Genomic DNA, 16158 nt, shown 5'->3' with positions numbered 1-16158 from the left:
TTATAATGTAATCAGAATTTTTATTTATTTATTTATTTATTTAAATTTATTTATTTATTTATGTATTTTATTTTTGGCTGCACTGGGTCTTCGTTGCTGCACGCAGGCTTTCCCTAGTTGCGACGAGCGGGGGCTACTCTTCATTGCGATGCTCAGGTTTCTCATTGCGGTGGCTTCTCTTGTTGGTGAGCACAGGCTCTAGGCGCGTGGGCTTCAGTAGTTGTGGCTCGCCACCTCAGTCGTTGTGGTTCGCAGGCTCTAGAGCGCAGGCTCAGTAGTTGTGGCGCACGGGCTTATTAGTTGCTCCCCGGCATGTGGGATCTTCCCGGACCAGGGCTCGAACCCATGTCCCCTGTACTGGCAGGCAGATTCTTAACCATTGCGCCACTAGGGAAGTCCCACGATAACAATTTTTAAACTGTACCTAGTGACACTAGGGAGAATGGAACCCACACCTTGGTGTATCTAATCCATGCTCTTTACAGGGACTGGCCAACAAATAACATTCTTTTGGGAGACAAAAATTCCATACAACAGAGTAGAAAACACTTTTTAACCCGGACCAAGTTAAAAACTGAATTTTCAGTGTAGATAACATTTTTCTAACACTGAGAAGACATCAAAAAAGGTCTCACCCTTCTAAACTGTATGATGAACACTGATGGAACGAAAGCAAAGAACTGAATTTCATGCTCTCTCAAAAACAGTGATTTAACTTAAACTAGGAGGAATTATGCCACTTACCCGGGACAAAATACTTTCTAAAGACTCCGTTAAAGATCTCTTCGCTTTGTTTTTCAGCATATCTAGCCTAAATCGAGTGGCACTAGATGGTAATTCACTTCCAATATTCTCTGCTGCAATCTGTGATGCCTAAAAAGTGAAACAATGGAAAATTAAGTCACTTAGATCTTCCTTCCCTCCTTCTTTCCTTCCTTTTTAAAGGACCGAAAAATCTCTAGAATGCATCTTTTTGACCTCAGGTCATTTTTTCTGTGACCTCTTCTCATCTGCTCCTTGGTGACATGACTGCAAGTCCAGGAAATAATTTTGCCTCAAAGAGTTGCTTTGCCTACTCCAAACAAAATAAGGGAAGTGCTTAGAAACTAATCAGTTAACAAAGCAGTTTAGAGCTTGGGCTCTGCGGCTGGATCAGAGACATGTCATTCACTAGCTGTGGCCTTGAGCAAGTTTCTTACTTTCTCTGAGCCACAATTTCGTCTTCTGTAAATTGAGATCAACCTCACGATCTAACCATAGTGCTATGTTGTGAGATTAAAACACGTAAAGCATGTAAAACATTGGGCACAGCTTCTGGTACAAAGGTAGCTATGATTAGCTTTTCAAAGTAAAGTAACAACTTACTTTTGGGGGCATTTCAGAGGGTGAGACAAAATAAATCTAATTAACTGAAGAATCCATCCTCTCTGCCTACACTAATCCCTTCATCCCCTACTACAGAATCCTGTCTTTTTCCTCTCTCCCACCTATTGTTTCCATCATCCCATTCATTCTCCTCTGCAACCAACTCTCTCCCTTAACTGATGGGAACATGAAACTGACAACATAAAAGTTTGTTTGCCAATCACAAAATGAAGTTTAATGTTACTTATTAACAAAGAGGTATGCTTAAAAAAATACAAAAAACCTCTACTCTAGATTAAATTGTTTCTTCTATGGATTCTTACCTGAATGCTTTCTGCTAGATGATGATTTTGTTAGAAAAATACTCAACCACATCCTCCATTACTTTAAACACCAACTATTCTTTGTTGTTGTTACGTATGTCAAGCATACAGAAAAATGTGCAGATTAATACAATAAATGCCTTCATACCACCTCCAGCTTTGGCCAAGTTAACATTGTGCAGGTGTTGAGAAGAACAGTGATGAGCACAGGCTGTGGCAGTCACTCAACAAATACTGACTAAGTCATGTAGCATGGGTGGATGCCTTACTAGTTGCAGTTTGGTCCTGTGCAATCATTTACCAAGAGTAAGAGCCTATCCAGACTGGAGTCAGCCTCTAGAGGAAAGGGAATTACCCACAAAGAACTCTCAGGGGCCTGCATTTGACTCAATACCAGTTCACTCACGAAGTTAAGAAACTGTAGACCTGCTTTCAAACTCATAACCAAAGTTTTCCTAAAAAAGAAGCACTTTTAACTGTTCTGATATATACAGAAAATACTGGCTAAAAGACTGGTAGAACGTAGTAGATCCTACATAGAAAGAACAAAAACTGCACTTGTGTTTTTCTTTTTATAAACCAGGCCATAAGAATCTCTATATACTTAATTCAATGCTGCTTCTGCTCTCCTCTACCACCTAAAAAGGTTCTTTTCTATGTCTATCACTGTAATTCAAATGCAGTCTGAAAATAATTCACATTTAGAAAATAATTCACGTTTAGAAAATAATTTGCATTTAGAAAATAACACACTCCTTGTTTATTTTAAACTAAGCATCTAGAATTTTCTCCTTTGAAGATGATGCTGGTTCTTGGATAAGTTTCTAGTGTGGGGCTCTAGAGTGAATTTGTACTGCAGTCCTCACATTGCCCATCCCAAGACAGATGGGTAAACTCTAAGCATGAACGTTTGGTGCCAAGTTTTAAATTCTGAAGCTACTATGAAGTTCTCAGTTCAGAACCCATCACAATGTCACAATGTATCCACCATCAGCCTTATTCAGAATAACCAGCACCTAGAAATAGCTAAGGTGCCCATCAAAAGGAGAATGGAGAAACAAACTGTGTTATTGACACAATGGAATAAAAAGGAACATAATTACTGATTTATGAAGCAACAAGGACGAATATCAAAAACAGTATCAAAAACATTATGCTAAGCAAAAGAAGCCAGAACTAAAAGAGAACATACTGTATGATTCCATTTATAGAAAGTTCTAAAACAGGCAAAACTAATCTGTGGTAGAAAAAAAAAATCAAAACAGTGGTTGCCTGGGGGAGGGAGGGAGTGAGGACTGACGGGGTATGGGGGTACTTTCTGGCATGATGGAGATGTTCTATACCTTGATACGGGTCTGGGTTACCTAAATACACGAAATCCTCAAAACTCAACAAATGGTACACTCAAGATTTGTGCAACTTACTATATGTAAATGTTATCTCCAAAAAATTGTAAATAAATATCAAATTCTAATTAATGATATGCACACTGAAGTGTTTAGGGATCAAGAGTACTAGTATCAGAAACTTACTCTGAAAAACATCAAAAATAAGGTGGAGTAATAGATGGATAGCTATATGGGAAAGCAAACATAACAAAACGTTTAAAATGGTTTCACCCAGATTGTGGGTATGAGTGTTCACTGTGTGATTCTTTCAACTTTTTGGTATGTTTGAAATTTTCTGTAATAAAATGTCAGAAAAAAAAAAAAGAAAGAAAAACTTATCTACTGGATAATGGACCCAGACAAATCGATGAGTGGTTACATAACATTAGATTTTGTTAGTTAATCATTATGCCCTTTAGGAGCTTAAGATAATGTCCTTGGACCTCAGACACGTGGGCTCCACACTCTCTAGCAAACGACTTGACCTCTGTTCCTCATGTCCTTGTCTCTAACATGGGTATTATACCACCTATCTCAAAAAAGTTGTTGTAGAAAAAAATGGAATAATTCATGTAGAGAATTAAAACTATACCTAGTACATGGGAAACGTTCAATCAGTGGCAGTTGATTTAATATTATTAATTTTTGTACCAGCTCAGTGAATACAAGCAGAAATGATATGTCCACTGATTCAAACATGATACTCTCTAAACTTTATTAATTTATAGGTCCTTGCCCAAACTGAATCCTTTCCCATAAGATCAAAGGATTCATTCAGTTTGTTTTCTACTTTACGGAACGATTCCTCCGACAGGTATCCAACACTAACACTTCAGTCTGAAAAGCATGTACAGTGTGGCATCACCACAGCTCTGAGAAGTACAGCCCTGAGACTGTGCTCATTGTCTTCCATCTACATTTTTTTTTTTTTTTTTTTTGCAGTACACGGGCCTCTCACTGTTGCAGCCTCTCCCGTTGCAGAGCACAGGCTCCGGATGCGCAGGCTCAGCGGCCATGGCTCACGGGCCGAGCCGCTCCGCGGCATGTGGGATCTTCCCGGACCGGGGCACGAACCCATGTCCCCTGCATCGGCAGGCGGACTCTCAACCACTGCGCCACCAGGGAAGCCCTTCCATCTACTTTTGAAGGCTGGTGGACGCAGACCACAATTCTACCTCTCTCTAGGTCAAGTCAAAACACATTTTCAAAGGTTACAGGAATTTTTAGGAGCAATAAGAACATAATGAAGTCCATGTGGTTAAATTATCTGGTAGCAGAAAGTGAGAGCAGGAATCTATTGGTGAACTCTCAAAAGTTCATCTGATCGATCTGATCTAAAGCAGCTGCAGCTCTGAAAAGCCGAACTCGGAGCCCAAGAGGGTGTCCAGCCTAGGGGACACCCAACTACTGCCCAGACACCAGTTCCACTTTGTGAGACTTGGTCTTCTTTACATTAAATTCTGTTTTCAAATGAGGGAAAATAAAAGAAACATTAATATATTTCTTTACTGTACTAGTCTATGCCCAAATCATAAAGATACTACCCTGTTCCACAAAAATGAGATTGCATTTAGGGCAAAACTTTCCATCCACCATAAACACTTCATTCTCCTTTCTAGCCATTATAAATTATTTCAGAATTATCAATTTCCTGTTGGAACATGTTAGAGTGACTCAGGAAAGAGAAAATCAAACATAGAATAACTATCAGTGGCACAAGAGAAAAAAGGAAAGAAAATGAGAAAAGAAATATGTTGACAAGTGAACTAGGGAATTAACTGAAAACTTAGACTGGGTGGCCCATCCAAAAGTGAACAGGAGGATAACAGAACTTGCCCACTCTCTTAAGGGTACCGGCTGAGAAGGGAGGAAGGTCAACACACAAAGGCCAAAAACACAGTGTACTGATATTAGGGTCACAGCTAAGGGGCCCTAGAGTTGGCCGATGAAATTAAAAACAATGTTGGCCACTGTATGTGACCAGGAGTTCAGCAAAGGCACATAATTGCCAAAGCCAGCTGGAAAGCAGAAAGCAAATGGGGAGAGTTGCTGTGTGTGCATCCAAATAAAACTGCATCACGGTTACGTTACCGGAAAAGCAGAGGCTGTTTTCAGGGAAAATAGCAAGAGGAGAGCACACAACTGAGCATTAAAACACCTTGAGAATAAGCACTCAGGAAGTATTCTTTTTTTTAAAAAAAAAAAAAAAAAAAGGCAATATACTTCTGGAAATTAAAGACTCTTTGAACATTCTTTACTGATTTTTCTCTAGGCTTTCTGGCCTAACAGTAACTTAAACAAATATAAAATGCATGTTTAGAAGCTATAATGGTTATTATAAATTGACTTATAGAGAGTCCAAAAGAAATAGGAAAATGGTCCTGAATCCCAAACTCGAAGCTCTTCAAAGACAGAGCCCTGCAGGCAGCCCCAGCCTCTGAGATAGCACCCCTCACACAGAAAAGCTGAACAGAGCTGTGGAAAGGAGGACAGGAGGCCAACTCTGCACCTCCAGCATATGAAGTGGAATTGACAGAAGCTCCACATCTGAATAGCACGTAAACCAGGCTAATACTGTATGTGACTTATCAGTAGTGCTCTCTTCTATGCACATTGCATTTCTATTACAAAGAGCTTCCGGGCACTTTATGTAATTCTGAAGGCAGCTGTACAATGTCAGTCCCATTTAATCAAGGAGAAAGGTGAGGTGACAGCGACTGGCTCCCTGCAGGTCAAGGAGCTTTCCTTGCTAGCATCCACTCGTAAACTCCACTCTCGATGCTCTACACCAGTCCCCTCATCAGAGCAACTACTCTGCTCCCACTACAACGCAGACAGAAACTCTCCTCACCTTTTCTAAGCACAATCTAAATATTCCCCAATTTCCCTACATGTTTAACAAATGAAAATAAAATTCAGGGAGAAAAAGAAGTTTCAGAGCTTCAGAAAATCCTCAGGACTCTGCTTTACACAGTGTCCTGGTAAAATTTTAAGAAGAGAGAAAAATGCCATACCTGCTTTATCTCCCCAATATGGATGTGAACTTTTTGTTTCTCTTCATATAAACATCTCAGGAAAGAAACAATCAATTCATTCTCTCGCTGCTCACTTCTTGGTCTCAATTTCTTAATGAAAAAAAAAAGAATATATTACATTAATTTATTAATTAATTAATATTACATTAATTAATTTTTAATTGTCACCAAAACTGCTAACCCATCCCTTTGAAAATGCTACCAGCTTCCATTCATCAACTAGTGCTTTTACCCAATCACCTCACTAGGGGGCACCAATGATCCTACAACTGGAGATAATTTTTAAAAAGAAACAGATAACGAAGCCAGTGGGCCAGATTTAGCCTCTGACCTCTGATGTCCTTATACCTAAAATAAACATTTCACATCAGATAGAGACATAGTCAAAATATTTAATAAACAGTCTTAAAAGCATAAGAAAAGGACAAAAATCTGTGTAAACACCCAGAGGTCAAGAGCCACAATGGTTACTTATTTATAAACTCTTATGGTCAGGGAACTGGAAAGCAAACCAGCAACTGGATCCAGGGCCATGGTTCCTTCCACATGTCAAACATGTTCATCATGAAGCACTTCCTGGAAGCCTCACAAGGCATGCACTTGCACACAAAATTTCATGGCATGGACTCAATTTTTTCCTCTGGTTTTTAAAAAATTATTTGTATGCCTTTAGTGGCAAAGCACACTGGTCTAGAAATCAGCTCATGTAAGTTCAAGGTGCTGCCTAGAAGTGAGACCAAAGGCTTGTCATTTAAGCTTAGCTTCTCTGTCTGTTCAAATGAAGATTATGCACAAAATACACTCCAAGGTCTTTTCCAGCCCCAAATTCTTTGGATTTGAAATACCAGAGTTCATGTTTAGAAGACCATCTAATTTAATGTATTCAATTATTTTCCCTGAATATGAAGAAAACAAAACTGAATTACTCTGGAGATAAACAAAGTTTCTGGTCTATAAACTTTAGAAAAATATCTTTTTTTTACAACGACAGTTATCCATTGCCCTGCTCCTCCCTCCCTCCCTACCCCAAACCTCTAGCCTGCCCTTTAAATCAAAGTCAGGGTGTCTAATAAACGGATCAATTACACAAGCATCTGAGTCCGGGTCAATGCCATTCTTGGCAGCCCAGCTGACTAAGGAACAATTTTACCCCTCGTGTCACAGACTAGAAGCATTCTAACATTCCTCTCTTAAAGACAAAGATCATTTTAAATAAGTTGTTCCTGTTACCCAAGGAAAGGATAGTAAATGATTAGAAGAGGTTGTTTTCAATGAGGACTTCCTGTTCTCTCAAATTTCAGATTTAAAGATTAAATATTTTAAAGGTCAGAATAGATGTTCTCAATCTGGATGCCAAGCCATGAACCTTGATGTTATAATTTTTTACATGTTTTATGCAACACGTGGGTTGTTCCAGAGAAAGTTTCCATCAGATCTTCAAAAGAGGAAAGCGGTAGTCACATACCACAATCCTAACTTAATTTTGCTGACCTCGGGACGGTTACAGATATACTGTGAGTCTAAAAGCCCCCAGAGACAACAGGAACTTTCACTCATTGCTGGTGGGAACATGATATGGTTACAGCACTTTGGGAGCCAGTTTGGCAGCTTCTTACAAAACTAACCATGTTCCCACCATGTGATCCAACAATCGTACTGCTTAGTATTCACTTGAATGAGTTGAAAATCTATGCCCATACAAAAGCCTGCACAAGAATGTGTATAGCAGCTTTATTCCTAATTGCTAAAATTTAGAAGCAACCAGGTGTCTTTAAACAGGTGAATGGATAAACTGTGGTACATCCGATGAAATATTACTCAGCACTAAAAAGAGCTATCAAACCATAAAAAGACATGGAGGAACCTTAAATGCATATTGTTAAGGGAAAGAAGTCCAACTGAAAAGGCTACACAAACAGTATGATTCTAACTATGTGACATTCTGGAAAAGACAAACTATGGAGACAGTAAGATCAGTGGTTGCCTGGGGTTTGGAACAGAGGTGGGGGGTTGGGGAATAGTGAAAAGGTGGAGCATAGAGAATCTTTAGGGCAGTGAAACAATTCTGTATGATACTATAATGGTGGATACATGCCATCAAACATGTGTCAGAACCCACAGAATGTACCACACCAAGAGTTAACCCTAATGTAAACTACACACTTTAATCCCTAAAGACGTATCAATATTGGCTGATCAATTGTAATAAAGGTACCACACTGAGACAAGATATTAATAGGGGAAACTGGCTTGGGGGAAGGGCATGAGAAGTTTTATGGGAACTCTCTGTACTTCCACCCACTTTTTCTGTAAAACTAAAACTACTCTAAAAAATAAAGTATATATATATATTTTAAAGTCCAGGAAAGAGAAGCAGGCAGGAATTACGAAGGCTCTGAGCAGGCACCCAAGAGCTGACCCATTCTTTCCTTTCCTATTCTTCAATCAAACCTTTGGGCTGCTCTCACAAGAAAATTTGTATTTTTGTTGGAGAAATTCTTCATAATCACTTATTTCAACATATCAAAAAAGGCTAAGAATGCAGTAACAGGAGAGGAGCATTATTAATACATTCTCTTTCCCTCAGCATATACATGAAAGAAACTACTTGAATGGACAGAAAATGAGACTAAACTGAGCACAATGTACTACCACAGCTACTGCCCAGACACTGCATCAAGGAGCTCGTTAAACATCACAGGGGAAAGTCAGTGAGGCTGAGAAGACCATGTCTGTGGTGTCATACAAGGTCAAGAAATAAACCCTTTCTTAAAATAACTGAAACATGACTAGGGGGTACCCTGCTATTTAGTGAAAACGATTAGCAAGGTATCATCTCCTGAGTGCCTCCCAGGGAACTTCACCATCCTGCAAAGGGACAAATCATTATTTCCTGAAGATGATTTAACTTTATAAGCATTCATGACAGAGAGACAGGTCTGAGGAAAATAATGGGGAATGAAGTTGGATAACATCCCTTTGCAGTCAAAAATTAACTTGCTTATTACTCAAAGTTAACCTACGGAGTCAGGAGTCAGGAGTCAGGATGGTGGTCACCTGGGGCAGGACCAAGGGGGGGTTCGGAGGGACTGGACACGCTCTATTTCCTAATCTGCGTGCTGCTGCACAGCTGTATTCATCTTATAAAAATTCACTGACAGGGCTTCCCTGGTGGTGCAGTGGTTGAGAATCTGCCTGCCAATGCAGGGGACACGGGTTTGAGCCCTGGTCTGGGAAGATCCCACATGCCGCGGAGGAACTAGGCCCGTGAGCCACAACTACTGAGCCTGCGCATCTGGAGCCTGTGCTCCACAACAAGAGAGGCCACGATAGTGAGAGGCCCGCACACCGCGATGAAGAGTGGCTCCCGCTTGCCGCAACTAGAGAAAGCCCTCGCACAGAAACGAAGACCCAACACAGCCAAAAATAAATAAATAAATAAATAAATAAATAAATATTTAAAAAATTATTTTATAATAACTATAGAATAATAAATAAATAAATAAATAAATATTTAAAAAATTATTTTATAATAACTATAGAATATAACCTTTAAAAATTGTGAATCACTACATTGCACACCTGAAACTTACGTAATATTATAAATCAACTATATCTCAAAAATTTTTTTATTTCATTGAACTATATACCACTGATTTGTGTGCTTTTCTATAGTTATATTTCATTTTTAAAAAAAGAACAATATAAAACAATTAATTGCCTGTTAAAAGCAACAAAGCCAATGTTGTTACGTGTTTCTTAACCTCATTTCTATGAGGGCGGGCCTATAAATTGGTTGTAAAAGCAATTTGAAATCCATTTCTAACACTGGTTAATGAATATCAGAATGCTGAGAAAGCCTATGGTCTTCTGAGGAGTCTACTGAAAATGGCAGTGCTCACCTGGACTACAGCCTGACATCTTTTTTAAAAAGTATAATGAAATCTTGCAAGAAATAATTTTAAAACCATGGAAAAATCCAATTAAGCTGCTCTATATTCTGTACAAAGTGAAAAAAAATTCCTCCAACCACTTATCTTTAACTTGTGAAAAGTCACATTATTTAATCCGTTATCGACATCTACTGACTATAAATCTACTTGATTTACCTACTGAGTATTTATTAAGTCATTCCCTGAAATACACTCATTCAAATGAAGAGAATTCGACTTTGAGACAGTTTCTTCACTAGCCCAACTCAGACTGAAAGCAACTTCTCCCTGAGGACGACCTATGTAAACTCAGCACACTCAGTCAGCAGGGGACAGCACCTGGACAGAGTCAGACCCCACCCAAGGGTCACATTCTCATTCGCCCACTTTGACATGTTTGAAAAATGTACACTTCAACAAGGTCCTAAATTAAAAAGTGGCTCTGCAGTGTCTTGAGTCCTCTTAGAAGGGTTAGCACACCCACAGGCCCATCTGGCCCCAAGTTCTCCTCACAGAGCTCAAAGTCAAAGCCGGCTTATTTGCAGCAGTGATACTTCCCCAGCATCATCTGCACAGTAATTAATGATTTCTTTTTCTTTATGGTTCTGTTTGGGTTGCACTTTTTTTTTTTTGCATGAAACATTTATTTACAAAAACACTGAATATATATGTTTTAATAACTATTTAAGCAATCATGTACTATTGATTTCAATAGTAATTACATTTGTTTTATAAAAATTTGCCCTTGGAGAATTTCCTCAGAAACAAATCATTCTCCAGGAAAAAAACCATACAAAGGAAAATATTAACCATTCTATTTAAAAGAGGTATCATGACACTGCAAAGCCACCTTTTTCCTTATGATCTGTTTGAAATGCATGATTTTCAAATGCATTAGCAAGAACTACTACCTAAAAAGAAACTAGTGACTTGGTTTATAAAATATTTTATAAAAAAACAAGAATGGTCATTGAGTAAATAATTTAATAAGACTACCAATAAGCCATCAGAAGAAGAGATCCATGTTAAATTTGTATTATTCAAAAAAGAGCCACACCTACAATGATGGAGGACAAAGTACGAGCTGGCTTTTCAAAGCCAATGAACAATGACTTCCCTTTGGTCTTTAAACCAATCAAAAAACTACAGAGCCTTCTCCAACACCACACAGGGATCCCAGGATATTAACTGAATCCATTTTTTTAAAACAAACTTTTGTCACTGATTTTCTCTAAAGTCTCTTTGCCATTTTTTATACTGAGTGTCTCACACTCACATGGATCAAAGAGAATCTCAAAATCACATCCATCAAGAACATAATCATTGCTGCAGAAGGGTATCTGGGGTATTACCTATCCTGATTCACCACACTGTTTTGGGGAAAGCTACACAGTGCTATCTAAATAAAAAAGAAAACAAACTTACAGTAGGGGAGGAAGGTGCATCTTCTATGCTTGCTAGAAAGATATTCCCCAAAGTGACTTGATGGCACTAAAACAGCAAAGTGGGCTAGCATCAGATGAAAAAGGACCCAGCTCTGGGCTTCCCTGGTGGCGCAGTGGTTAAGAACCCACCTGCCAGGGCTTCCCTGGTGGCGCAGTAGTTGAGAGTCCGCCTGCCGGTGCAGGGGACACGGGTTCGTGCCCCGGTCCGGGAAGATCCCACATGCCGCGGAACGGCTGGGCCTGTGAGCCATGGTCGCTGAGCCTGTGCGTCCAGAGCCTGTGCTCCGCAACGGGAGAGGCCACAACAGTAAGAGGTCCGCGTACCACAAAAAAAGAAAAAAAAGAAGAATCCACCTGCCAATGTAGGGGACATGAGTTCGAGCCCTGGTCCAGGAAGATCTCACATGCTGCGGAGCAACTAAGCCCATGTGCCACAACTACTGAGCCTGCACTCTAGAGCCCGTGAGCCACAACTACTGAGCCTGTGTGCCACAACTACTGAAGTCCACGCGCCTAGAGCCTGTGCTCTGCAACAAGAGAAGCCACTGCAATGAGAAGCCAACGCACCGCTACGAAAAGTAGCCCCTGCTCGCCGCAACTACAGAAAGCCTGAGCGCAGCAACGAAGACCCAACACAGCCAAAAATAAATTAAAATAAATTTAAAAAAAAAAAAGAAAAAGGACCCAGCTCCCATCACAAATGCATTAACAATCAGAAGCAAATTGTCCATCCATTTATGAATTCCAAGTACAAATCACATTAAATTTGTCTGAGAGTACTGCATACTTAGAACGCTAAAGATCCTTTAAGAAAAAACAAAGTAGTGTGTCTCAAGTCAATTCAAAAGAAAATAAGAAAACTGAAAGGCAATTGGAAATTGTGAAAGTTACATTCTAAGCTATTTATGAAATTAAAAAACTCTTCCTATGCTCTCCTTCAAACATACATATGCCAATCCTACTGCAGAAGATCAAGGGAAGGAAAACTCGAACATGTGATTAAAAAGACAAAGACAATTCTTTAATTTTTCACTCTAACAGAAAACAGATCACGGGCCCTGTCTGTAGCCTCTCCCTCAGTGAAGAGGGAGAGAGAACCTACAGTCTAGACTTACTAGCCATCTTGTTTTGTTTAAAGACTTCTCTATGTGCAGAACCCCTGGCACTCTCCTCCCCACTAGAGACTTATGCTTTGTTCTGATGTACTCTCCTCCCTAGGAAAGTGCCACAGAACCACAGAAAATGCCCCTCGGCTAAAGCAGACATGAAATTTTTGATGAGCTCATTAAAGATTCATAATGAACAGACTATGGGCATGCCAGAACACACAGTGTGGTTTCCCGAGATAAGTGCATCTAAACGCAAGGATGACAGTGTAGTTCCGGGCTTAATGCAGAAAACCGATGAGCTTGGGTTTTCTTCTGTATTTTGTTTTTATGTTTAGGTTTGATATACCATATAGTAGGTAACACCTAAATTTATTTTCAAAACTGAAAAAAAAGAGCGAGGAAGAAAAGTTATGTTTAATTTCATGTACAAAATGTTATATCCTTAAGACTCTCACACTTAGGGCTGAAATCCCAAGCAGGAAGGAGCTAGCAGAGGTCTTCCAGGGAGGGTTTCCCTGGTGGCGCAGTGGTTGAGAGTCTGCCTGCCAACGCAGGGGACACGGGTTCATGCCCCAGTCTGGGAAGATCCCACATGCCGCGGAGCGGCTGGGCCCGTGAGCCATGGCCTCTGAGCCCGCGCGTCCGGAGGCTGTGCCCCGCAATGGGAGAAGCCACAACGGTGAGAGGCCCGCGTACGGCAAAAAAAAAAAAAAAAAAAAAGAGGTCTCCCAGGGAGAGCAGTGCTCAGGGACCAAAATCCAGGTCCCATGTCTCCCGGGCTGAGGCTCTCTCCACTTTATTATTTCCTTTCTCTCGTTCCTTAAGGGAGAGTTCCCCTGGTTTAGTAGTTTTCACGTGAAAAACCAAGCCCTGATAGGAATCTGCAATTCTGACCTGGCCCCTGTCCCGAGGGCAGGTTAAAGCTTAAACCTAGAGGAACTCAGGCCCACTTCCTTGAGGATCTGACAGGTTTGCTTTGCTATTTTTTATAAATAAAATTTCACAGAGAAGCTGCCTCCTTTCTTCCTTCTGGAAATTTAAAACCAGTACTGTACCTGAACCTCCTCAAAAATAGTTGCTTGCTCCTGATTAGTTAATGTTGTCAGGTGCTTCTGGAGTTCTAGTTTGGTTTTGGAAGAATTCATTCCTATTAAGAGAAAAAAAGAGATATGAGAACACTCTAGGTAACAGTTACGAGGTAGAGTTAACACTTCCCATGCTCACTCCCCCCTCTTACATGACTTAACCACCTTCTTCAGGCTTCTGAGGTTTTATGGAAAGTCTAATCCATAATGTCGGTGATGATGATGACCCTGACAACAAGCAACATTTTTTTTTTTTTTTTTTTTGCGGTATGCGGGCCTCTCACTGTTGTGGCCTCTCCCGCTGCGGAGCACAGGCTCTGGACGCGCAGGCTCAGCGGCCATGGCTCACGGGCCCAGCCGCTCTGCGGCATGTGGGATCCTCCCGGACCGGGGTACAAACCCGCGTCCCCTGCATCGGCAGGCAGACCCTCAATTACTGCGCCACCGGGAAGCCCCTAAGCAACATTTTTTGATTGAGCCCTCACGTGGTAGGCACTGACTTAAACATCAGGCCTGTATCATTTCATTTAATACTCAGAACAATCTGGTAAAGAGGACTCGATTAGCCCCATTTTACAGTTAAGGAAACTGAGACCCAGAGAGCTCAGTTAATTCCCAAAGACCCCATACTGGACTCTACGTCAGCTTTGTGTGGTTCCAAATTGCCTTTTTTCGCCACTACTCCATGTTAGAACACCTCACACAGCCAGAACATTGTCCGCAGGAAACGATAAATTCTCAGGGAGTATTTATATGTAAACTAGACAATCTCCCTTAAGGATAAACAACTACTGCCCCATTTGAAAACTGACCAACATTCTTCTCTTACAGGTTAGGCTAGGCTCTTTCACAAGAAAGTGATTTGTGTGGCAACCAACTTTCCCTTTACCACCACATGCTTAGTAATAGTCTTATGGCCACTTAAATAACATTACAAAGGATTCTGAGGGAAAGTCATTAAAATAAAGTTGCAATTTTAATGTCCATTAGAATCTGGTATTTCAGAAAGTTCCTTCTCCACACATATATGGCTCAGACCCTGTTTTGCCTTTTCTTGGCGCCAGAGATAAATGCTACCCATGATGAAAAGATTTGGGATGAAAGGATTTGTTGACCTAACTATCGTGGGAAAAAAACTGCTGCTGATTACTTTTATTCCCAGGGCAGTCCTGTCCCCATCCACATGCCACCCCGTCTTCTCCTCCTGAGGGTGAGCCACTGGGCAGGGCCTTGGCCAAGTCTCTGGGCCAGATTTATCTACATTACTAGGATGGCCAGAGGGGACAGCTCTGAACAGGGACTTGGAAACCAGGCCTCTGTTTTACAGATGAGTTTGCTGAGGTCCGGAGAAGCCAGGCGACTGACAGGTCAGGAGGCCAATCAGCAGCCAAGCCTGCCCCAGCGCCAGTGCTCCTCCATCACCCACCCCGCCCCCTGCAGCAGAAGGCAGGGCCCTCACCCTCCTAACAGGCGGTGGCGAGGTCGCTGCCCCTACTCAAACCACTGCAGCTCCCAGAAGTCCTTCCTCTTTCCACCACCGTTTTCTTTTTTTGGCCAAGAAAACCCTGAGGCCACCATAAAAATAAAAGCCAATATTTCTTAAGTGATTGCTGTGCCACTTCATGCAACACTACATAAATAATCTCATCTGATCCTCAACATAATCCTTGGAGTGGGCACTATTTTAAGCAATTCCAAGGTCTATAGATGAAGAAACTGAGGCATAGTGAAGTCAAATGCCTTGCCCAAGGTTATCAGCTAAAGAAGGGACAAAGTCAGAATCTGACCCACATCCGTCTGCCCCCAGAGACCACCCTAGGACACTCCACTGCTCCTTTACCCAGGCAGTCAAGCCACCTGACGCCACTGCCTTCAACACGGAAGTGAAGTGCTAAGTGAAGTAAGTCAGCCAGAAAAAGACAAGTACTGTATGTTTCCACTTGTACGTGGAATCTAAAAAACAAACAAATATAACAAAACAGAAACAGACTTAACAAAGGACTAGTGGTCGCAGGGGGGAGGGGAAGGGGGGAAAGGTGAAATAGGTGAAGGGGATTAAGATGTACCAGGGGATTTAAACTACCAGTTATAAAATAAATAAGTCACAGGGATGTAATGTACAGCACAGGGAATACAGTCAATAATGTCATAATGATATTGTATGGTACATAAGAAATAAAAATACTGACTCACTATGTTATACATCTGAAACTAATAATATTGTAAGTCAACTATTCTTCAATCAGAAAAAAAGAGGGCAGTAAAAGTGCAGAAAGGACAGATGAATTTTATCAGAGCACAGTTCAGGTACTCCTCAGGCAAGCTGTCAGGTCATACAAGCCAGGCAAACAGAGATGCCTTTACTGCACTAACTACTTACATGTTGAATCAAAACAGTGTTTAAATTTACGAGTAAAATTAGCACTCAGAAATCATTAAATAAAAATCCTCCCTGCATATGGATGTCAATGACACA

General features: G+C 40.8%; 1 protein-coding gene across 6 annotated transcripts in view; it reads right to left on the bottom strand.

The window, feature by feature from the left end:
• The window catches only part of TBC1D1 (TBC1 domain family member 1), a 231539-nt gene that overhangs the window by 80916 nt on the left and 134465 nt on the right, over positions 1-16158 (bottom strand). For all 6 annotated transcript variants that reach the window (XM_030881028.3, XM_030881020.3, XM_060299238.1 and 3 more), the window contains 3 exons: positions 13653-13744; positions 6091-6201; positions 745-873 (listed from right to left, as the gene is read on the bottom strand). In XM_030881028.3, coding sequence (XP_030736888.2) covers positions 745-873; positions 6091-6201; positions 13653-13744 — 332 coding nt within the window. The remainder of the gene's footprint in view (positions 1-744; positions 874-6090; positions 6202-13652; positions 13745-16158) is intronic.

Source organism: Globicephala melas, chromosome 5, assembly GCF_963455315.2.
Source record: "Globicephala melas chromosome 5, mGloMel1.2, whole genome shotgun sequence".
NCBI lineage: Eukaryota > Metazoa > Chordata > Mammalia > Artiodactyla > Delphinidae > Globicephala > Globicephala melas.
The sequence above is the reverse complement of the archived record's forward strand: the minus strand, read 5'-3'. Positions and strand labels throughout refer to the sequence as shown.